This window comes from Pristiophorus japonicus, chromosome 9, assembly GCF_044704955.1.
Source record: "Pristiophorus japonicus isolate sPriJap1 chromosome 9, sPriJap1.hap1, whole genome shotgun sequence".
NCBI lineage: Eukaryota > Metazoa > Chordata > Chondrichthyes > Pristiophoridae > Pristiophorus > Pristiophorus japonicus.
The window spans coordinates 119897689-119922410 of NC_091985.1; the positions used below are offsets into that span (position 1 = coordinate 119897689).

Below are 24722 nucleotides of genomic sequence, written 5' to 3' on the forward strand. Positions count from 1 at the left end.
TGAAATAAAAACAGAAAATGCTGGAAACACTCAGCAGGTCAGGCAGCATCTGTGGAAAGAAATGGAGGTAACGTTTCAGGTCTTTTACAATCAGTTCGTGAATAATTCATAATTTTATAATATCTTGCTGCAGGACTTTTTGACCATTTTTCCCAAACAAAAAAACTTGCAAAGAAAAATATTTGTAACTGTTTTTTTTCAAAAGCTCGGTGACCTCGAAATTGGTTCACGTCCAACTTTGGGCGTGAACTCAGCAGGCCGGATTGCAGCCAGCGCTCTGATTGGTCGTTGCGGCAGGGTAGCCATTCGCGTTGCCGCACTCTGATTGGCTGCAACATGCGCTCGTCCCGCCCCTTATCATTGTTACACTTTCCTCGAACGTGTGAAATTGTTCCGGAAGCGACAGATCTCGCGGACCGGGACTGAGCGACAGATCGGGCACCGGGACTGAGCAAGTGGCACCGCGATGGGTGAGCATGGTCTACTCTATCATTAAACAAGCTGGCAGAAGTCATTTGTAATGCGAACTGAAATTGCAACGCTTACACAGCGCATTCCGCGTCCTCGAACTACATTTGTCGGGATTGTGTAAAGGCTGCCTGGTTTTCGCAGACATTTGCTGTGCAATGGTGGCAGAGGCGATCCCGACCTCATTGGATAATTCGTGAATCTGGCCATTTCAATCACGAATATTCTGGGCACAGTCACTGAGTCTGTAGTGAACATGCGAGGGCGCCACTCCTTATCCTTTCATTGTCTTCTGACTGATGAACATAAAGAGATCTTACATTTGTCAATTTACATCATTGCTTCGATAAATATTAACACAATAACCAAATGACTTATTAAAGGCGCTCCCATCTTCATTGAAACATAAAATGTTTTTGGTTTTGAGGTTAAAGGAGAGCCTGTGATGTCATGTGTTTAATGTATCACTGTATCTATAAACAGATGGGGGAAAATGCCATGAAGACGGTTCCGCTTTCATTTGAAATTCGCCCACTATTTTATATATTGTTTTTTTACTGTTGTATCTGGAATGATCTATTGTGGAAATCCGTTTGACTTTGAATAACCGAATGAGTGCAAAGAAAGACGATCTTCTTCAATCAATTTCACAATGTTGCTGATTTCATGCTTGTAACTTGGGCGAATGGCGGTGACACAAATCAAAGTGAAATCGACATAGTTTTGTCTCACCGCCTTACGCTGATCAGTTTTGTTTTAATTTATCCTCCCTTGAAAGAAATATAGTGTTGGTCATAAATATATATTCATAACAAGGGATTAGTATTTTATTAGTTTAACTGAATATGTAACATTAAATAATTAATTAATTTAAATCTGTCTTTTGGATGAGACGTAAAACCAAGGCCCCATCTGCCCTCTCAGGTGGGTGTAAAAGATCCCATGGCTTTATTTTGAAGAAGAGCAGGAGAGTTATCCCTGGTATCCTGGCCAATATTTATCCCTCAATCAACATCACAAAAACAGATAACCTAGTCATTAACACATTGCTGTTTGTGGAAGCTTGCTGTGTGCAAATTGGCTGCTGCGTTTTCTACAGTGCAACAATGACTACACTTCAAAAGTACTTCACTGACTGTAAAGTGCTGTGGTCCTGAGGTTGTAAAAGGCACTATAGAAATTGAAGTATTTTCTTTCTTTACTATATTAGTAATCCAGGTAATTGGATATCTGGATTTTTTAATTATCTAGTCTGATAGAGGAAGTGGTGCAGAAATATTTGTTAGTGGTTCCGTGCTGCTCTTAATTATCCTTCCCCTGGTCTGTTCCAATGAGCATACTTCAAAGTTCTGAAGTGTGATTGTGTTCGGACTGTAAACCTGTTCAGCATTCTCTGAGATAAACTGGACTCGTACAGATTTCTCTAAAAGGCAAAATGACCGGAAGATGAATTAAATTGACTGTGGATTAGACTTCTGACAATTCATACTCAATGCTTGGAAAATCCATTGTCTTTTTCATTTAAAAAAAACTGCATTGTTGAGTGAATTGTTGGAGATTTGCTTTGAACACAGCGTATCTCATCGTGGCATACAACAAGAACATGAACTTGCATTTATATAGTGCATTTAATGTAGTAAAAGCTCCCAAGGCACTTCACAGGAGCAACTAAGAACATAAGAAATGGGAGCAGGAGTGGGCCATTTGGTCCCTCGAGCCTGCTGCACCATTCAATAAGATCACAGCTGATCTGATCATGGACTCAGCTCCACTTTCTTGCCCGCTCCCCATAACCCTTCACTCCCTTATCGCTCAAAAATCTGTCTCTCTCCGCCTTAAATATATTCAATGCCCCAGCCTCCACAACTCTCTGGGCAGAGAATTCCATAGATTTACAACCCTCTGAGAGAAGAAATTGCTCCTCATCTCAGTTTTAAATGGGCGGCCCCTTATTCTATGTCCCCTAGTTTTAGTTTCCCTATGAGTGGAAATATCCTCTCATTATCTTAAGTTTCAATAAGATCTCCTCTCATTCTTCTGAATCCCAATGTGTTTCGGCCCAACTTACTCAACTTATCCTCATAAGTCAACCCCCTCATCTCCGGAATCAACCTAGTGAACCTTCTCTGAACAGCCTCCAATGCAAGTATATCCTTTCTTAAATACGGAGACCAAAACTGTAGGCAGTACTCCAGGTGTGGCCTCACCAATGCCCTGTACAGTTGTAGCAGGACTTCTCTGCTTTTATACTCTATCCCCCTTGCAATAAAGGCCAACATTCCATTTGCCTTCCTGATCACTTGCTGTACCTGCATACAAACTTTTTGTGTTTCATGCACAAGGACCCCCAGGTCCCTCTGTACTGCAGCACTTGCAATTTTTCTCCATTTAAATTATAATTTCCTTTTCTATTATTTCTGTCAAAGTGGATAACCTCACATTTTCTCATAGTATACTCCCTGTGCCAGATGTTTTCCCACTCACTTAGCCTGTCTATATTCCTTTGCAGATTTTTTGTGTCCTCCTCACAATTTGCTTTCCCATCCATCTTTGTATCATCAGCAAATTTGGCTACGTTACACTCTGTCCCTTCATCTATGGAGATATTAGGACAGGTGACGGTCAAAGAGTTAGGTTTTAAGGAGTGTCTTGAAGGAGGAAAGAGAGGTGGAAAGTTTTAGGGAAGGAATTCCAGAGCTGAAGGCACAGCTGGCATTAGTGGAGTGATTAGAATCAGGCATGCTCAACAGGCCATTCTTGGAGGAGCCCAGAGATCTCCGAGGGTTGTAGGCAATGCTCCCTCTAATATTTTTTCGTGCGCGGTCCCTTTAAATTTGCTTTGTGGTATCTTCCAGCGACGGCAATTTGTGAGCAATGTTCCTGCTAAGCTGTGCGGCCACGCAGTCATCTGCAAGGCCCCACACAGGCCGCTCAGCGGCTTTCACACTGTAGATACCGCGGATGTGCAAAAATCTGATGCTGCTTGTGAACGGTCTGCGCGGGACCTCCTGACTGATGCATTGCCGCACGCCTTGTGGGGAACATTGGCTGGAGGGCTGGAGGAGGTTGCAGAGATAAGGAGGTACAGGGCAGAAAAGGCAGCTGCCAAGTTGTTTTGTGAAAAGGACTGCCATCCGTAGTGACGTAATGACCTGTTCAATCTTTCCTGATTGCTGTAAACTGGTTTTGTTACCATCCTTGTAAATCTTTTTTTGCACTTTCTCTCGTGCTTCTATGTCCTTGTTATAGAATGGAGACCATATGTACATCTAAATAATCACTTGTATGTAACTTGGTGCCAGAAATAACATTGAAACAATTTGCAATGTGAATGAGAATTATGCAGCGAGTTTTCATGCTGAGGTTAAACCTTGTATGTCAGACACCATTGATTTGGAAATCATTTAAGTTTGCAATGTTAATTTAGTTTTGTATTTTTATGATATCTCCTCCTCCTGTTTAAGAACCGATCTAGAAGCTCAAAACTGGGCATCCATGAGGTGCTGTGAGGCAGCAGCAGAATTGTATTCCGCCACAATCTGTAAACCCATGGCCTGGCATATCCTTTACTTTACCATTACCATCAAGCCAGGGGACCAACCTTGGTTAATGAGGAGTGTAGAAGAGCATGCTAGGAGCAGCACTAGGCGTGCCTAAAAATGAGGTACCAACCTGGGGAAGCTGCAACACTGGACTGCATGCATGCTAAACAGCAGAAGCAGCATGATATAGACAAGGCTAAACGATCCCACAATCAACGGATCAGATCAAAGCTCTAGTCCTGCCACATCCAGTCAGGAATGGTAGTTGTTTAATGGTCCACCAATGGGAGGAGGAGGCTCCATGAATACCCCCATCCTCAATGATGGTGGAGCCCAGCACGTGAGTGCAAAAGACAAGGCTGAAGGGTTTACAACCATCTTCAGCCAGAAATGCCGAGTGGATGATCCATATCAGCCTCTTCCTGAGGTCCCCACTCTCTCAGAAGCCAGTCTTTAGCCAATTCGATTCACCCCATGCAATATCCAAGAAACGGCTGAGCGCACTGGATACACCAAAGGCTATGGGCCCTGACAACATCCCAGCTGTCGTGCTGAAGACCTGAGCTCCAGAACTAGCCACGCCTCTAGCCAAGCTGTTCCAGTACAGCTACAACACTGGCATCTATCTGATAATGTGGAAACCTGCCCAGGTATGTCCTCCACAAAAAGCAGGACAAATCCAATCCGGCCAATTACCACCCCATCAGTCTACTCTCAATCATCAGCAAAGTAATGGAAGGTGTTATCAACAGTGCAATCGAGCGGCACTTACTCACCAATAACCTGCTCACCGATGCCCAGTTTGGGTTCTGCTAGGATCGCTCACCTCCAGACCTCATTGCAGCCTTGGTCCACACATGGACAAAAGAGCTGAATTCCAGAGGTGAGGTGAGAGTGACTGTCCTTGACATCAAGGCAGCATTTGACCGAGTGGCATCAAGGAGCCCTAGTAAAACTGAAATCAACGGGAATCAGGGGGAAAACTCTCCACTGGCTGGAGTCATACCGAGCACAAAGGAAGCTAGTTGTGGTGAATAGAGGTCAATCATCACAGTTTTAGGACATCGCTGCAGGAGTTCCTCAGGGCAGTGTCTGAGGCCCAACCATCTTCAGCTGCTTCATCAATGACCTTCCCTCCATCATAAGGTTAGAAGTGGGGATGTTCGCTGATGACTGCACAATGTTCTGTGCCATTTGCAACTCCTCAGATAATGAAGCAGTCCATGCCCGCATGCAGCAAGACCTGGACGACATTCAGACTTGGGCTGATAAGTGGCAAGTAACATTCGCACCACACAAGTGCCAGGCAATGACGATCTCCAACAAGCGAGAGTCTAACCACCGCCCCTTGACATTCAACGGCATTACCATTGCCGAAACCCCCACCATCAACATTCTGGGGATCACCATTGACCAGAAACTTAACTGGACCAGCCACATGAGTACTGTGGCAACAAGAGCAGGTCAGAGGCTGGGTATTCTGCGGTGGCACAAGTCAGGAGTGTGATGGAAAACTCTCCACTTGCCTGGATGAATGCAGCTCCAACAACACTCAAGAAGCTCGACAACATCCACGACAAAGCAGCTTGATTAGCACCCCATCCACCACCTTAAACATGTACTCTCTCCACTACCGGCGCACCGTGGCTGCAGTGTGTACCATCTACAAGATGCGTTGCAGCAACTCGCCTAGGCTTCTTCGGCAGCACCTCCCAAATCTGCGACCTCTACCACCTAGAAGGACAAGGGCAGCAGGCACATGGGAACACCACCACCTCCAAGTTCCCCTTCAAGTAAAACACCATCCTGACTTCGAAATATTTCGATGTTCCTTCATAGTCGCTGGGTCAAAATCCTGGAACTCCCTCCCTACCAGCACTGTGGGAGCACCTTCACCACACAGACTGCAGTGGTTCAAGAAGTTGGCTCACCGCCACCTTCTCAAGGGCAATTATGGATGGGCAATAAGTGCTGGCCTTGCCAGCAATGCCCACAACCTATGAACAATTTTTTTTTTTAAACCCTGTGTTCGCTAACCCACAGTTTCCCCCATCACCCCTGTGCTCGCTGACCTGCATTTTCTCCCTGTCCGGAAAAGCCTCGCTTTTTTTTTTTGAAATTCTCATCCTTGTTTTTAAATCCGTCCCTAGCCTCGCCCCTCTCTATCTCCAACCCAACCCACCCCCAACTGACTCCCCTTCCCCATTCCTAGAATCGCCGGCAGCCCCATGGCCAGCACATTCTGCCAAAGAGAAAATGGGGGCTATGGCAATGTTCCCTTTAAGCTGCATCCAGCCGGCTCACCTCCTAAATAGGAAAAACCGCGCTTGCGCAGAATTTGGAATGGGCCGTGCAGCCCTTTAAAGGAGCCACGCACCCAAAGGGAAGATTGAGCTACAATATTGTGTTTTGTCAATATTAAGGCTACAGAGTAACAAAGTGCCTAGTAGAGAGATAGGTTCCTATTTCTCGCGTTTGCATTGAACCCCATTGGAACAGAGTTTTGGTCAAAGACAGTGGGGCGGAGAATTGAAGGAGCAAGCGACAGGGAGCTTGGCATCACGCTTGCAGACAAAACCAAGGTGTTTGGCAAAGCGATCACCTGATCTATGTTTGGTCTCCCCAATGTAGAGAAGACCGCATTTTCAGCGTACCAGGTTGGAGGCAGTACGTGGCAATTGCTGTCTCACCTGGAAGGATTGTTTGGGGCCCTGGACAGTGGTGTGGGAGAAGGTAAACCTTCTATCCACGCTGTTGCTGAAGTTGTGGGAGCTTGCAAGGAAGCTGTTTCCAGTAACTGACTATCTGCTCGAGGCATGAGCACAGACCCTCAGCAAAGCCGACACAATGAGTCTGAGTGAAACAGCCAACCAAAATGTCTTGCATTTATGCCATGGGATTTTGCTGAGCTATGATGGAAATTGTCATAATGAAAGTGGGACTTTCAGAGTAAAGTCCATCTGGCAGACTGCCTACAACTCTTTGTAGTTTACCCCATTGGGTGCAGCAACAGCCCCCAGGTCAATAACCACCACGCTAACTGTAACCAACCGTCCTGCCCAAAACCAGAGTTCAAGTTGCCAGGAATGGATTTGCCACATCACCCTTGATGATGCACATTGGTATGTTAATCCACTGCACCACAGTATGCTCCGCCATGGAGTAATGGGACCGTGGGTTTCCATCCGTGTTTCTCCACATGACGAGGTGGATTCAGGTCATCGATCCATCCTAGTCAGGTGGACGCAGCGAGACTGACCGAAAGGAACAGAAGAAAATATACTGCATATTTTATTGAAAAAGTAATTTATTTAGTTGTGAGAATGTAAGAGGATGTGAGGGGATGTTCCGTCAACGTGCAGCTACTGAAATCGTTTACTTCCAAAATTTACTATGGTAATTATTGACCTTTGTTTATCCTCTGGAACTTCAATGTAATTGGATTAGCTCGAATGGTAATTATAAATCACTGTTGTACTCCTGACCAATCAGGGATGCTGTTTCAGAATTAGATCTAAAGTCAATGAGGCCAACTTTGCAACAATATTCTTAGAGAAAGCAGCATGCAGTCTCATTGTCATTGAGCATTCTGTTACTTTGATCGTGTTCTTTATCTTTTGTATTTACTAGGGCTGATTTTTTTTTAAAAAGGCACACTAGTGAAGGAGTCTCCCGTTATTTAATAGGGAGCTGGGTGTTTCCTGTATAGTCTCTCAATTCATTTTCAGCATTATAGGCCTTTCACATTACAACGCCGGACACAAGTGGGAGGGGAATTCGATGATTCGAAGATCCGATCAAGGAGGCCAATTTTCAGGTGTTTTTTGAAAGTGGGGGAGATATAACCAGATGGAGTGATTTGTGAATGCCAGAGATATGGAAGCAAGGTGGCTGTTATGCTGAGGGCTGGATAGGCAATGATGAATGGGACGTTGTGGGATTAGTTGCCAATGGCAGCATTGTGAATTAATTGGTATTGATGGAGGACAGAGCTTGAGAAGCTGGTGAGGTGGGGTTGGAGAAAACTAATGCAGAGGTGACAAAAAGCAGGAGTGAAGCTTTCAGCAGCAGTGAGGGTAATAATGGAGACAGATGAAAGTCTGCTGACGGATTGGATGTGAGATTTGAGTCTCAGCTCAGGATCAAGTTGAATCATCCAGTTCACACCATTTGGTTGAGTTTGTGTGGAAAGCGAGAGGTAGGAGTGAGGTCCTGGTGGGGGTCAAAGAGGATAATTTGGATCTTGCCCATTTTGAGCTGCACAAACATCTGGGTCATCCACGATTTGATGTCTGACAATTTGACAGCACACTAACAATGAAGCATAGGTAAAGCTCGGTATTGTTGGCATAAATATGAAGGCTGTCCTCGTGCTTAAGGGCAATATTGTTGTGGGGGTAACATATAGATTAGGAAGAGAGCCAAGGATGAAACCATGGGTCACTTTCCCTCTCTGCTGGTCCTATGGAGCCTGGGACCAGCTTTTTCAATGCTAAGTTCACACAAACTGAATGTGCCATGCATCCCATTATTAGGGCTGCGCACCCAAAAACAAAGTGGGGGGGAATATTACACTGGAGATGACCCTGTGGGCATTGGAAGAAAAGCCATTGCAGTAGCTATGCTGGCTATGGTGGTGAAGGTAGGAAAGGAACCATCTGAAGGTATTATGGAGAAGGACAGCAGAAATCTCCCATCAAATACAACTTTTTGAGTCACTTCAGAAATCATGACTAGATCCTGATCCAGTGCAAATCTGTCTATTTTCTGGTTACACTAATGATTAATGAAGTATTCAAGTGATGAATGAAACCCTCATCCATGCCTTTGTTATCTAGACTTGCCTATTCCAATGCTCTCCTGGCCGGCCTCCCATCTTCCACCCTCCATAAACATCAGCTCATCCAAAACTCTGCTGCCTCTATCCCAACTCACGTCAAGTCCCATTCACCCATCTACCCTTGTGCTCGTTGAACTACATTGGCTCCCAGTCTGGCAATGTCTCGATTTAAAAAAAAAAACATTTTCATCCTTGTTTTCAAATCCCTCCATGGCCTCTCCCTCCCTATCTGTATAACCTCTTCCAGTCCAACAACACTCCAAGATATCGGCGCTCCTCCAATTCTGGTCTCCTGCGCATCCATGATTTTAGTCGCTCCGCCGTTGGCGGCTGTGCAGTCAGCTGCCTGGGTCCCAAGCTCTGTAATTCTCTCCTTAAACCTCTCCACCTCTCCCTGCTCCTTTTACGATGGTGCTTAAAACCTACCACTTTGACCAAGCTTTTGCTCATCTGCCCTAATCGCTCCTTTATGTGGCTCGGTGTCAAATTTTGTTAATCACTCCTGTGAAGCAGGCTGGGACGTTTTACACTGATCAAGGTGCGATATAAATGCAAGTTGTAGTTGAATTTGTGAGGACACGAGATCATTAATCCTCTGGTTATACATGGATTGATGGTGGAGACTGTAAAACAATATTGTACACAGGATTTTAAATAACCTTCATTGTTCTGGAGCATGTCACTACATGTTTGTGTCGAAGTCAGTGGGTGGAGAGAAACTGACCGTTTAATAGTTCTGGCTGAGCTATTTCATAAGTCCTTTGTTCATACTATGCTGATTCCCAATGCACTGGTCTCCCGGCTGGTGACAACATTCCCAGGCTCGCGGAGGCTGGTAGCTGGGAAGTCTGGTTGCCAACTCTGGCTGGAGGTATTCCTGGGGGTGCCATCACATGACGACCTGCGTCTGATTGCCCTGCCCCTCCCCCCCCCCCCCCCCACTCCCCCACAGTTCCATCGATTGGCCAACATAGCCAAACTCGCACCGCAATGCTTTCCCACGGCCAATTGGAAAGCAAACTGACTCTTCATTAACCGATTGGATGATTCTTGACTTGTCAGTCAAACAGCCTTTTCTTTCTCATCGCCAGCATGTTTATAACAAATAAATAAAAATGTCGAAAGAAAATGTTTTTTTTTAGTGCCGCTATTATTTTTATGCTGAGTTGCTTGCTCTCAGCAATGTCCTGGCGACTAACCATCAATTCCTGAAGGATTGACAACCTTACCGGGAACACATGGCCGAGGTCAGGGCTTTCTGGCCATTAGCTGCAGCAAATCTAGAGTCCTACAACCCTTCAAGATCTCTGCGCTGCTCCAGTTCTGTCTGGTCTCTTGTACATCCTTGATTTGAATGGCTCCACCATTGGTGGCCGTGCCTTCAGTTAGTCAACAGTTAATTGTTCTCTGTCTGAATTGATTAAAATCTCTGCTGTTGTGAAAGAATCTGGGACTTCATTAATGAGAGAAATATGCTTTGGTTCTGATGTGTGAGCAAGCTGCCTGTACCAGGTATATATCTGCTTATTATACTTGTTCTACTTGACCTCGAGCTCCGCTTCCGACCCCGTGTTCTTTCCATCACCCAAGACCGCCTACTTCCACCTCTGTAACATCGCCCTTCTCCTCCCCTGCCTCTGCCCATCTGCTGCTGAAAAACTCATCCATGCTTTTGCTACCTCCTAGATTTGACTATTCCAATGCTCTCCTGGCTGACCTCCCATCGTCCACTCACTATAAACTTGAGCTCATCCAAATCTCTGCTGCCCGTATCCTAATTCGCAGCAAGTCCTGTTCATCCATCACCCATGTGCTGTGCTATAGAAATACAAGTTGTTGTTGTTGCCTGCTGACCTACATTGGCTCCCAGTCCAGCAACATTTTGATTTTTTTTTTACAATTTTCATCCTTGTTTTCAAACCCCTCCATGGCCTTGCTCCTCTGTGACCTCCTCCAGCTGTACAATCCTACGAGATCTTTGTACTCTTCAATTCTGGCTCCTTGAGCATCCCTCATTTCAATAGCTCCACCATTGTTGGCCGTGTTTTCATCTGCGTAGCCCCTCAGCTCTAGAATTACCTCCCTAACCATACTATAATTCTATAAACCTCTTTGCCTCTCTATCTCTCTTTCCTCCTTTGAGACACTCCTTTTTAAAAACGACCTTTTATGCCAAGCTTTTGGTCATCCGCACATAATATCTCCTTATGTGACTCAATGTCAAATTTTGTCTGATATCGTTCCTGTGAAGCGCCTTGGGATGTTTTACTACGTTAAAGGCGCTATATAAATGCAAGTTGTTTGGCAGCCCAAGTTTTTCTTGCATCTGGCTTTAAAGACTGTTTTATCATATGTGACTTGGGCAGACACTAGTTCGAATGATCAAGTGAACAAACGGGAATCTGTTCAACCATCGCCGTCTCCAGTCCAGATCCAAGGTCGTCCCGTCCTTTGTCATTGAATTACAGTACACCTTCACCGAAGCGGACGAGAGTATGGGCCTTATACTAAACATCCGTAATACATAGGTCCTCTACTAACCTGATCCCACCACGCAGCACTGCCCCCCGATTATCAAAATCCACGACAAGGCCTTGGACAATGTGAACCATTTTCCATACCTCGGGAGCCTACTGTCAACAAGGGCAGATGTCGATGACTAAGTCCAACACTGCCTTCAGTGTGCCAGTGCAGCGTTCAGTCGCCTGAGGAAGAGAGTGTTTGAACACCAGGACCTCAAACCCAGCACCAAGCTCTTGGTCTACAGAGCAGTGGTGATACCTGCCCTCCGAAATGCTTCAGAGACATGCACTATGTACAGCAGACACCTCAAAGCACTGGAGAAGTACCACCAACGCTGCCTCCGCTAGATCCTGCAAATCCACTGGGAGGATAGATGCACCAACGTCAAGTGTTCTCGCTCAGACCAACATCCCCAGCATCGAAGCACAGACCACACTCGATCAGCTCCGATGGATGGGCCACATTGTCCACATGCCTGATACTAGACTCCAAAAACAAGCGCTCTACTCAGAGCTTCGACACAGCAAGCGAGCCAAGGTGGGCAGAGGAAATGTTTCAAGGACATCCTCAAAGCCTCCTTAGGGAAAAAGTGCAACATCCCAACAGACACCTGGGAATCCCTGGCCCAAGACCACTCAAAGTGGAGGAGAAGCATCCGGGAAGGCGCCGAACACCTCGAGTCTCTTTGCCGGGAGCAAACTGAAGCCCAGCGGAAAGAGCACACGGCAACCCAAGAACCCCACTCACCCCGTTCCTTCAACCACCGTCTGCCTCACCTGTGACAGAGACTGTAGGGCCGGCACTGGACTGTACAGTCTACTGAGAACTCACTTTTAGTGTGGAAGCAAGTCATCCTTGATTCCGAGGGACTGCCTAAGAGAAGAAGAAAAAGAAAACATTTGTTCTTTGGGAGAGAACTGAATTGCTTTGGATCTGATCGTTGCTGTCATTTGAATTTTGCACTGAATAAGTTGAAAATTCATCAACTCTGCCTCTCTTTGTGCTCTGTCCCATCCTACGCTCCCTTCCTCTCTCCAAGTTTTTTAACCAACATTCCTGACTGATGCCGTTCACATTATGAAAGCAGAGTTACACACTGTAGTACAGGAACAGGCAATCATCCATTCTCTGCACTAACACTGTAGTACAGGAACAGGCAAGTCTTAACTTGTTCTGTTACGTAGCTGAAAGATTCCTGCAAAGCCAAAGTTATTGTGCTATTGTTTAGTCAAGGAACGCTTTTGTGGCCCCCACTATTCAAGTGCTAATTAAAATATTCTGCACCGACAACAGCACGGTAAGTTTGTGTGTCAGAGCAGAGCGATACAGCAGCTGAAACTGGAAAGGCCAGGAGTTGTTTGGTAACAAAATCTTTCTGCAAAACAACAATTCTTGTGTCCATCAATGGCCCAACAATTATTTCTCAGTGGGTGGTAGATACTAGAAATACAAGGCTCCCCTGATAACTGCGGATACCTTGGTGATTCCGGTACAGGAGGGAGAGTGAAGCAGTGATCCTGATTGGAGTAGAAGGCCTGTCCAAGCAACAGCAAAATGTTTTCGCTCATATTCACGGAGAGTGCACATGCACGATGGTGAGCTGCTGATTTGAAGGAGCTGTCTCCATTTGGGGGGGGGGGGGGGGGGGAGGAAAGAGAGCTTGGGGGAGGAGGGTGGAGAGAGAGTTTGAGTGTTTGGGGTGGGGGGGGGGGAAGAGAGAGAGATGACACCTTGCCTTTAAACGAAGCCTCCCTGCCTGGCTATACTGTCCGCCACTTGCTCAGACCGTCGTGGAGGCGGTGACTCTCTCATCAGCAAATCACACCTTGTTCTGTCCCCTTACACCTCCAGCACTTTCTCCGCCTTTGAACATCTCGCCTTATTCCACCCCTCTCACTTCTCATTTTAAAATTCTCGTTCTGTACCAACCACCCAAGTATAACAATTTTATCACGGCGATATCTTCACTACTATCCTCCCTCAGACTTTCTACCCAACGACTTCTCATTCTCGGTGATTTCAACCTCCATCTCAATTCAACATGCTCTCTCCTCTGAGTTCACTACATTCCTGCCTTCCCTTAATCTCTCCCTCCATGTGAACTCCCCATATTCACGGCCAGCCCCTTGACCTTGCCATCTCTCGTGGCCTCGCTATTCCTAATGTGTCAATCGCAGATAAGGCCATCTCTGACCATTTCCTTGTATTGTTCTCAACCCACATCCCCCTTCCCCACCCAACACTACTTCCTTCTGCATCCGCCCCTGGAAAAAAAAAATCTCCCGACTCTCTCTCAACTGCATCTCTTTGGCCAAGCTTTTGGTCATCTGCCGTCATTTCTTTTTATGTGGCTCGGTGTCAAATTAATTTGTTTTGTCTTCTAACACTGTTGTGAAGCGCTTTGGAACGTTTTACTATATTAAATGCGCTATATAAATAAAAGTTGTTGTTGTCTCATCCAAAAGAAGGTACCACTGACTGTAGCACTCTGTCAGTACTGCATTGGAGTGTCAGTCCACAACCTTCTGACTCAGGCGAGAGTGTTGCCCACTGAGCAGAGCTGACCAGAGTTGGCAAAGGTCATGCATCGAGAAGCCTGTCTGTCCTCCTGGCTGGGAAAATGTGAGCTCTACCCAAGATCAGAGCTACTCTCTGTCCCAATGCCAGTAGGAGACATTGTTCCGATCTGTGCCCCCAAACCAATGCTCTGTGAAGCTGCATATTACTGAGCCACAGAGCCATAATGTGGAAGGAAACATGCAGACTATAAAAGCAGGGAAGAATGTTGGCTCACTGATCCATTGAACTCTGGTCAAAGTGTCTTTACGTTCAACTTGCCACCCAGTTTAGTCTCCTGGCAACAAGTGAATTACTAAAGTTTAGCAGCTTTGAGCCTGGCCAGTGTGCAGTTGTTACCTGCCTTGGAGAACATTAACTTGGCCTGTGATCTGTGGATTCGTGCACCTATTCCCAATTGTTCTGTCAAATCGTGCGGCATAAAGGGTTTTTCTCAGAAGGGGGTGGGTGTGGGGGGCCGGGAATCGGGGGTGGGGGTGGAGGATCGGGGATCGGGGGGGCTGGTGGGAGATTGTGGGGAGGGTCAGGGGGTTGGTGGGGCAGGGACGCTGGATCCACCAGATCAGTGGAACGGCACTGGCCCCTGGATCCAGCAATCCTCGCCGTCCTTTAGCTGCCGGATTCCCCGAGGCCTGCAGAACCCGCCCACCCACAGATACATTAAAAATAGAGACTCAAAATGAAACATGCAGTCTTGTTATAATGCTTTAAAGTGCCAATGCGCCTCCCGCGAGCAGGTTGGCTGTCCACCCCCATCAAAACTGCAAGTGGGCAGGTTGGGGTTGCCAATTAGATTTTTAACACTTTAACCTCCCACCCGACCCAAACCTGCACATTGTTTGGGCAAACGATTCTGTTCCAGCAATCTTCTGTGTAACAAAATGATCCCTAATCTCTTGCTCTCTCTCTGATAATTTAAAATTAATAACCCCATGTCACTGACTCCCCGACAAGAGAAAATATTCGTACCTATTCACTATCAACCCTCCTTCATTTTAAAAACCTCCTATCAAATCTCCTCTTGGCCTTCTCTACTCCAGTGGTAATCAGCCCAGTATCTCATGGCTCTAGCTTCCCATCCGTGGTTTTTACAGTCCTCCTCACTCTTTGCCAAGACCCCAACTTTTCTGTCATCAGCAATGTTCTCCATTGTGCCCAAGTTCAAATCATCTCCTCCTCCCCCCCCGCCCCTCCTCTTATCCACCCCTCCCTCTACCTCTCTCTTCTCCTCTTTCCCAACCCCGCCCCGGTCAGCCATTGCCCAGTTGGTATCGCTCTCACCTGAGTCAGAAGGTAGTGGGTTCAAGTCCCGCTCCAGAGACTTGAGCTCAAAATCTACTCCTGTGCAGTGCTGAGGAAATGCTGCACTGTCAGCGGTACCTTCTTTCGGATGAGACATTAAACCAAGCTGTCTGTGTTCTCGGGTGAATGTAAAAGAGCTCATGGCCACTATTTCCTACATTATAACAGTGACTACACTTCAAAAGTACTTCATTGGCTGTAAAGCAATTTAGGAGATCATGTAAGGTGCGATAGAAATGCAAATCTTTGTTCTTTCCCTCTCTTCCCCTTCTCCTTCCCTCCCTCCCCATCTCTATATATTTATAGGCCCAGCACTGACTCTTAGCATGCATCACTTCTAGCTCTTGAACAACACTCGTTTACCGTGAACTCTTGTTTCCCGACCATCGACCACATTTCTATCTATGTTGCCACATTTCTTTGCTTAACCCACGCATTCCTAAATGCTCACTAATTTTATCTCAAATTACACCAATTTCCCACAACTGGGTCCACTATGGGTGCAATTGGCGAACCGGGCACAGATTGCACTCAAAACTGGGAGGAGGCTCGTGTTGAGCATAAACACCGGCATGGACCATATGGGCCAAATGACTTGTTTCTGTGCTGTAGGCTCAATGTATCTCATTACGTTACATATTTTACTTTTCAGACAATGCCAGCAGTTGTAAATGTATTCATTCATGCCCTTGAAGATTGAGACCTTTTCTAACATTTCACCCAGAAGCCACCCCAAGAGGTACGGCAGATGGAATTATACTGCCTTGGAGGCAGATTGCCCTGAACTTCTTCGCAATATCCATCAGTTATTATTCTCTACTGACTTTTATTCATTGCCAAGGAAAACATTAGTTCCTTTAACTTTGATCAATTCCAAAAGGCATCCACGTTTGAATGACGGGTCATTCGACCAAATCCAAAAGAAAGATGTCGCTAGTAACTCAAAAATATTTTTACGAAAATCAGTAGCTGATCAAAGAAGATCTGACTACTACAAGCAAATATCCAGTCAATTTACAAGTCGTACTATAACATCTAGATCCAAGCAGGTGAGCACTATGAATGTTGTATCAGCATGTACATACACATTTGTCCATTTAAAGATAATTAGAAACTTTCTAATTTAGTTTAAACACCAATGTAGTTTATCAGATTCACTTCAGCACAAAAGTGGGGTCACTTCCTGGCTATTTGTTGAAGGCCAGAATCCCAATAATATTTTTATTTGAATGTTGACTCTTTCTGTCAAATATTACACTTTTTTTTTTAATCTCCCCTTTCTCTCCTGCCTCTCTTTTTTCCTTTCTCCTTTGTTTCCCTTTTTGTCTCTGACTTTTTCTCTCTATCTCTTGCTCTCGCGCTCTCTTTCTGTCTTTCTCTCGCTCTCTTTCTGTCTTTCTCTCGCTCTCTTTCTGTCTCTCTCTCGCTCTCTTTCTGTCTTTCTCTCGCTCTCTTTCTGTCTTTCTCTCGCTCTCTTTCTGTCTTTCTCTCGCTCTCTTTCTGTCTTTCTCTCGCTCTCTTTCTGTCTTTCTCTCGCTCTCTTTCTGTCTTTCTCTCGCTCTCTTTCTGTCTTTCTCTCGCTCTCTTTCTGTCTTTCTCTCGCTCTCTTTCTGTCTTTCTCTCGCTCTCTTTCTGTCTTTCTCTCGCTCTCTTTCTGTCTTTCTCTCGCTCTCTTTCTGTCTTTCTCTCGCTCTCTTTCTGTCTTTCTCTCGCTCTCTTTCTGTCTTTCTCTCGCTCTCTTTCTGTCTTTCTCTCGCTCTCTTTCTCTCTCCTTTTTCTCTCTTCTTTTCTCTCTCTCTCTTTTCCAGAAAGTGACAATTACCACGAAAATGGCCAGATTGTTGTAAAAACATCACTAATGCCCCTCCCCCTGGCCTACATGTGATTTGCTGAATTTATCATTGTGTCCAAAGTCTCATAAACTGAAAAATATTGTATGAATATTTGATGTTTTGAATAGAGAAACGCATATTTAATAATCACTTCACCCTCTTTTGAAGGGAGTTGTTATGCAGGAGCTGAAGAAAAGATATGCCCTCCCAAATTCTGGATATTCATCAAGAGTGGTACCATCGCAAAGTATGAATGCCAATGGGACCAACTCTCTGCCTTGCGAATCCTTCCAATCTTCGGATCATGTAGATCACCCAAAATCCTCACCACCTTCAGTTTCTCAAACAAATGAACCAAGTGGTAGTTTTGATCAGATGATAGCGAAACATAGCATTTCATCACCACCACCACCAAAGAACTATGAGGTTGAAAGACCGGACAGTGGAAGGTGCCTGTCCACTCCAAGGTACAGTACTTGTCTGGATACTTGTACTTTCTCTCAATGTTTGCCAAAAACAAAGGCCACATTAAGCTTACAAAATGTAAAGTTACACAAATATAGGTCATTGGGCCAAATTTCTAATGAGTGCCTTGCCCCTACCGTCTCCAATCATAAACCTCTGTATAGAAAAGAGATGTTGCCCTACATATCAGAATACTGGGCATATAGACCACCCGATTCTTTCAGACCATCGAAAGATCGGACTTTACCCGATTGGGATCCTGATGAGGAATACCAGGCTTTGCTTGATTTTACCTATCCCTTAAGACCAGGACATTACACCTCCAAGGACTCCTTAGATGGTGATGATTTATCCTCTGACTCGTGTTTAAAGGATTCGGGCATCGTGGCTGACAGTTCTTTGCCCTCTCTGTCAAATACATTAACATCAAAGAGTATGCTGTCATTCCCTGCTTACCAGTCTAGCCCCAGCAACACTGCTAACCCAGCCTGGGATTATAGCAGCCACAGAGGGTATGTGGATCCTCCTCACCGTTCCTCCAGACCTTTGCACATATATAACCAGCCTTCCAGTTTGAGCTCTCATTCAACCTATAAAGCAAGACCCTCTGTGGAACATTCCACAAACAATAAAGCACAACTCTCAGAGAGTTTGAGTAACAGTGCAATCACATTTGGTTGCTCCTTGGCCACTACAGTTGCCGATTCCAGTTTTCTATCCAAGAGCTCAAATGAAGGATTTTCCAACCACGTAATATCAGGAAGAGATTCTACAGGCTTTATACCCACAACACAGATACTTCCCTTAAACAAGGAATGGGAGAGCGACGAAGAGTATCTGGCGCTTCCATACAAGCTCAATGAGTTGGAAGCTTTAGCTCAGCAATTGGAGAACCTCTCTGTTCACTTGGATAACAAGTCAACTTGTGCAACCAACGCAAACAAGGGGATCGTAAAGCCAACAAAGGACACAACCATTCAAGGTGGCAGAACTGAGGATACCCTCATTGACCACGGCAGTGGTGCTGAAGTTACCCAATCAACCTGCCAACTGGAAAGTGACCCCATATATACACCCAAAGGTCTAGGTTGTGAAGATACAATCATGGAATTGAAAAAGATCAACAACTTTATAAAAAAGCTCGGCAGGTGGCCTGGTTCTCGATTGATGTCCAACCAGCAACTCCAACATGGCACCAAGGAGCAGAAGAATGATGATGGTCTTCTGGCTCATATTCAGGTAAAACATTACATGCCTTTGAAAGTTTTGTGTTGAATACACTAGCAGAATAAAGTTGCTTGCACAAAATGATTGAATTAAGCAATCTGGAAACCAAAGGCAAATTAATGGATGAAATGCTAGCTGTAATAGTTTTAATTTTGAATTGAGGTTTGTCTTTTCAAACCCGAGAAAGTTCTAATGAGGATCTAACTGAATTGTGCTGGCCGGCTGTATTCCGCACAATTTCCTCTACAGCTATCAAGTAAGATTGAACTGGTTGGGGTTTTAGAAAAGAGAAGACTTTGAGGTCTTTACAATTATGAATGCGTTGGACAGAGTAGAGGGGGAGAGACTGTTTCCACTTGTGGGAGAATTCAAAACTAGGGGCCATCAATTCAAGATAGTTACTAATAAATCCAATCGGGAAATTCGGAGAAATGTCTTTACACAGAATGGTTAGAATGTGGAACTCGCTACCCTAGCAAGTGGTTGAAGCAAATAGCTTAGATGCTTTCAAAAGGAAACTAGATGAGTACATGAGAGAAAAGGGAATAGAAAGATGTGCTGAAAGGCTGAGATGAGGTAGGTGGAATGGGGGTAGACTCGTGTGGAGTATAAATACAGACTAGTTGGGCCGAATGGCCTATTTATGCTGTATATTCTGTGTAATTCTATGTAACTGAGCAGATGTTTTGTTCAAATAGAACTTCAGCACTAAACTGGAAGAAATGGTCCAGTGGTTGTATGAAGTTGCTGAGACCATGGACAACTGGATCTCACCACAGCCCGAGATGGAAAGCATAAAGTCCTCTCTGGATGTGTGCATGGTAAGTGGCTCCCATCATGCTTTTATTTTTCAAAGTTAGTTTCTTAAATTGTATCATTCAAGATTTTTGATTTCCCTAAACTAATACTTTACGGATTTTTAAAAAAAATGTGGCTACATTGAGCCTGAGCTATCACGAATATTGCACTGAATTTTAGTTGCGCCTGTCTGACATTGAGCTTCATATCATCCTGTCTTGCGCAGGCCAATATACTTTCTTCAACTAATATCAGTTGCTTAGCTGATCAGCCAGAAATGTAAAACAAAACTTGTTTTTTGATTGTAAAAGACCTGTATTTATACAGTGCCTTTCACAACCTCAGAACATCCATAGTGCTTCACAGCCAATTAAGTACTTTTGAAGTTTAGTCACTGTTGTAATGTCAGACAATCAGGGCCCACTGGAAGGAGCACTTTGAAGATCTCCTCAACTGAGACTCTGTCCTCGACTCCATCCCACAGCATGGTACCCACCACCAGCTCAGCAAAACCCCAGCCCTACACGAGGTAGAAAAGGCCATCCGCCAGCTCAAGAACAAGGCATCATGAGCAGATGGAATCTCCGCTGAGCACTAAAATATGGGGAGAAGTACTATTGGCACAAATGCATGACCTCATGTCTCTTATCTGGAAGGAGGAGAGTATGCCAGGAGATCCGAGAGATGCTGTAATCGTGACCATCTTCAAAAAAGGAGACAAGTCCAATTGCGGCAACTACAGAGGAATCTCCCTGGTGTTGGCCACTGGGAAAGTAATTGCGGGGGAGGAAGGGGGGCGGGAGGAGGGAGAGGTGGGAGGGGGTAGGGGAAGGGGGAGGGAGGAGGAGCAGGGGGAGGGAGGAAGAAGAGGGGTGCAGGGAGGAGGAAGAGGGGTGCAGGGAGGGGGAGGAGGGAGAGGTGAGATGGGAGGGGGGAGGAGGAAGAGGGGGCGGGGTGCAGGGAGGGGGGAGAGGTGGGATGGGCGAAGGGGGGGGAAAGGGGAGAGGGCGGTGGGGGGAAGAGGAAGGAAGAGGGGGGGCAGGGGCAGGGAGGAAGAGAGGGGGGGTGGGGGAGGGGGGTGAAGCCTTTCGGCCAGGTTTAGGAGCAGCACCCAGCACCGGGAGGGAAGGGAAGCCCTTTGGTCAGGGTTAGGTGCAGCAACCGGCATTGGGAGGGGGAGGCCTTTTGGCCAGGGCTAGCAGCAGTAACCCCCCAAACCGTATCAGTTATTCTAAATATAAACTATCCGAATGCCTTGGTTAGAGTACAGCCTGTAACTCAATCCCGGGTACCTGTTACTTCATATGTAAACCATCTGAACCCCTGGATTTGATTCCAGCCTGTAACACACTCCCACGTGTCTATTATTTTATGAAGAAACCATCTGAATCATTCAATTACATTTCCGTCTATAACTCACTCTCCGGTATCTGTTATTCTATGCACAAATAATTGAAAACACTTGATTGGATTCTAACCTGTAAACCCGCTCCTGGTTATCCACTGTTCTATGTATGAAACATCCAAACCCATTAATTTAGATTCCAGCCTGTAACTCATTCTTTGGTATCTGACAATTTATATATATATATATCAGGCACTCAAACCCTTTTATAATTCAGCTTTGAACTCACAGTGGTGTAAAAATTTACAGATGATACCAAAACAGAGGTACAGTTAATTATTTAGAAGACCAAAGGAAACTGCAAATGGGTATTGATAAGATGGGAGAATAGGCTAAAAAGTATGAGATGGAATTCAATGTCAAAGTGTATTTTGGTAAAAAGAAATGGCAGCATTAATTCTAGTTTGAATGGAAGTAGCTCAGTGCTGTGGAACAGCAGAGGGACAGGTTCATAGAACAATAAACGCAGCACCTCAGGTTGATAGGATTATAAACAAAAGCTAATGATGAGTCTATATAAAACCTTAAGACCTCAGTTAGAGGCATCAGGAAGAGTGAGGCCTTTCGGCCAGGATTAGGAGCAGCACTGGGCACTGGGGGGGGGGGGGGGGAATAGACTTTTGGCATAAACAATTTAATAATTTAATGCTGGTAAGCTGCTGAAATGTGCTTGTGCAGGTTGCTGTGAGCTGGCCAGAATGTGTTGTATGTTTCACTTTCCTGTCTCAGCCCGCAAGTGTGTCCCTGGTTACCATGGCAACCCGATCTTTTTCAAGTACACTAAAAAACGGCTTTGGGGAAAATTGAGCCCTTTAATTGTGGACATAGGAAGTGCAAGGCAGTGTTAGATTATTAATGTAGCACTAGTCGATTTCCTGTGATGTTGCACATAGCGACTTAACTCCAAATGTTATTTTTAGGTTGTGAGTTTAGAGGAGTGAAGGGGATGAGGGGAGAGCAGGAAAAAGGGAGGAAGGGGGGCGAGAGAAAGAGAGAATTCAGGGGATGAAGGAGTAGATCAAGGGGGAAGAGATGGGGATGGTGTTATTTTGATGATCTCCTTCATCTCATACTCCTACTCTAAACTCCTCCCTTTTCCCTTTCCCTACTATTCTTGCCCTTTCTCCCTTTTCCTACTATCCTTGTCCTCTCTCCCTTTCCAACTTCTCTCCCTCTTACTCCTCCTCCCCTGGTCTTCCAGCCATAGCCTGGGATGGGGGTGGGTGGGAAAGTGAGTTAGGACATTAGCCAAGCTAACTGTCTCAGTGGAGAAAAGGGTGGGGGTTGATGGACTGGATGTGCGCACGTACATGCTGCTCTGGGTGGGGGAGATGCAACAGATCTTTGACCTTCGACAGGTAGGCGGGTCCAGGGAGGGACTGCGAAGATGCAGAAAGTCACCAAGTGAGCAGATTGTGTTGGAGTGACGAGTTTATGTACTGTAAAGTATAAGCAACGTTTGATTTTCTTGTGTATAAAGTTGGCTTCAGAATTTGAGTTTTGTGTGTCTCTACCTACAGGCTTTTAAGAATGATGTCAATGAACACCGAGAGCTAACTAAATCTGTATTAAAATCTGGCGAAATCCTGCTCCAGTCAGTGACCGACATCACTCCAGGTACAATCTGTGAATATGTAGAAAACACTACGCCTCCTATTTAGTGCCTTATTTTTTATCTGCACCACCATGAAACCCGTCGTTCGTAGTAGGCTCTGACACAAAAGGTTTTATTTACTGTTCTTTCCAAAGGACAGTTCTTTTTACCTCCCCCTAGGCTGTGGTGGGTGGTGGTCATGCGCATTGGTCCAGATCATGATATACATAGCAACAGGAGTAGGCCATTCAGCCCCTCGAGTCTGTTCCACTGTTCAATGAGATCATGGCTGATCTGTGACCTAACTCCATCCACCTGCCTTGGCTCCATTTCCCTTAATACCCTTGGCCAGCAAAAATCTTTTGATCTTCTAAACTTATGAATTGAGTTTGCATCTGCTGCTTTTGTGGGAGAGGGTGATGTGTCACTAGCTTTCAGCCACAGGTTTGTTAATTTTGTCACAGATTTTGGAATCCTGAAAATATGATGAAACAAAAAATAAATTGGGAAGGTAGTCAGATTTTTTAATTCTTTATAAAAAAAAATCAAGCATCTGTATTTTAAGAATATTAAAAATAGATGGAATGGCCATTTTTCTTTGCAAAAAAAAAAACTGCTTGCATTTTTATAGCACCATTTTTAATATATAACAATGTCCCAAGGTACTTCAGAGGCATAGTCAAATAAAATAAACACTGAACCAAAAGCTTGGTCAAAGAGGTGGGTTGTAAGGAGGGTCTTAAAGAAGCAGAGGGAGTTATGGGAGAGACTGCAAGACGAGCGGTCTGATATCACAACGGCAATACAGGAGTCATAAGAGGCGGAGAGACCAAACTGCACCTTTCACAACCTCAGGACGTCCCAAAGCACTTTGGAAGTGCAGTAACTGTTGTAATGCAGGAAACACGGCAGCCAATTTGCGCACAGCAAGCTCCCACAAATATCAATGTGATAATGACCAGATAATCTGTTTGTGATGTTGATTGTATAATGCATAAATTACTTCTATACAGGATAAAATTATTTCTGAAAAATCTGCACAACCTTTGCAGTCTGGGCACTTTTCCAGCACTCAGATTATTTATCAGTTATGTTTGCTGTTTGAATGCTGGTTTTCTGAACACTCTGCTACCATTTCAGTTCTCAAAGAAACACTCACATTGATAGCAAGACAATCCAAGCAACTTAACGGGCATGCTGCACATCTGTACTCCTCTGTCCTTGCAGCCATGAATATAGTCAAAGATGACCTGGAGACCAAGCAAAATGAACTCGAAGCTGCTGGCTTGGGAAGGCAGTCATCATTGGTAAAGTACTAACTAACTACGCCTTGAATGTTGTTTCATAAATTGCTGAATGTGGTGAAACAAGGGCTGTGCTTATTTATTGTGTTCTTGCAATAAAATATGCACACAGTGCTGTTGCATCCTTTGCAACTTAATTTACATCACCAGTGACCTCTTGTTACTTGAACTTTAGTTCTGGAGGCGAGGGAAAAGGTTCTGCAAAACAAAGACTTTGCATTGAAACCGGAGGGCTGGGATGTAATTTTTTTAAAGTTATTTTCACACATAGCTGGACGTGGAAAGTGTCGATCCTCTTGGTTCAGGATCATCAGAATCTGGGAAATTAGTTTTAAAGATTAGGGGGGGAGAAATTGGCCTGCTTTGCGCCTCCCATTAGCCCCCCACAGGGGCTAACGGGGCGCTAAGAGGTTACCGACTGGGCGCAGCAAATTCAGCAACGCCCATAAACCTCGCTGGCGATTTTTGCGCTGGCACGCACACTTACCATCTCACTCTCTTGCGCCCCGGAGAACATGATGTCATCCGGGTGTCACTCCTGCCCCCTGTAGCATCATCAGGCGTCAACAAGGCAGCTGCAGGAGGTGTGTCACTTTGGCTGGCCACTTGGGGAGCAATATTTAAAGGCAGTGGTCGTTGGGTAGGGCAAAATTTAATTAGTTCTCCTGTGTGGTGTTTTTTTTACTTTGTTGGGGACCCCGCGATTGCACAACCCTGCACACTTTGAGTGCTTAGGGCTGCAATAGATGGTAGAGCAGGTGCCGTGGCTCAATACAGATGGCAGAAAATCTGTCACCCCAGCATTGGCCCTACCCTTTAAGGGAGGGAAGGAGCCTGTACAGATG

General features: G+C 45.3%; 1 protein-coding gene across 3 annotated transcripts in view; it reads left to right on the forward strand.

The window, feature by feature from the left end:
* Positions 1–381: 381 nt before the first annotated feature.
* The window catches only part of cep68 (centrosomal protein 68), a 28549-nt gene continuing 4208 nt past the window's right edge, over positions 382–24722 (forward strand). For 2 of the 3 annotated variants that reach the window (XM_070889779.1, XM_070889778.1), the window contains exons 1-6: positions 382–470; positions 15905–16301; positions 17253–18788; positions 19475–19597; positions 22500–22596; positions 23714–23880. In XM_070889779.1, the coding sequence (XP_070745880.1) occupies positions 15924–16301; positions 17253–18788; positions 19475–19597; positions 22500–22596; positions 23714–23880 (2301 nt within the window). In that variant the 5' untranslated portion in view covers positions 382–470; positions 15905–15923. The remainder of the gene's footprint in view (positions 471–15904; positions 16302–17252; positions 18789–19474; positions 19598–22499; positions 22597–23713; positions 23881–24722) is intronic. The other variant, XM_070889780.1, reaches the window with a different exon arrangement.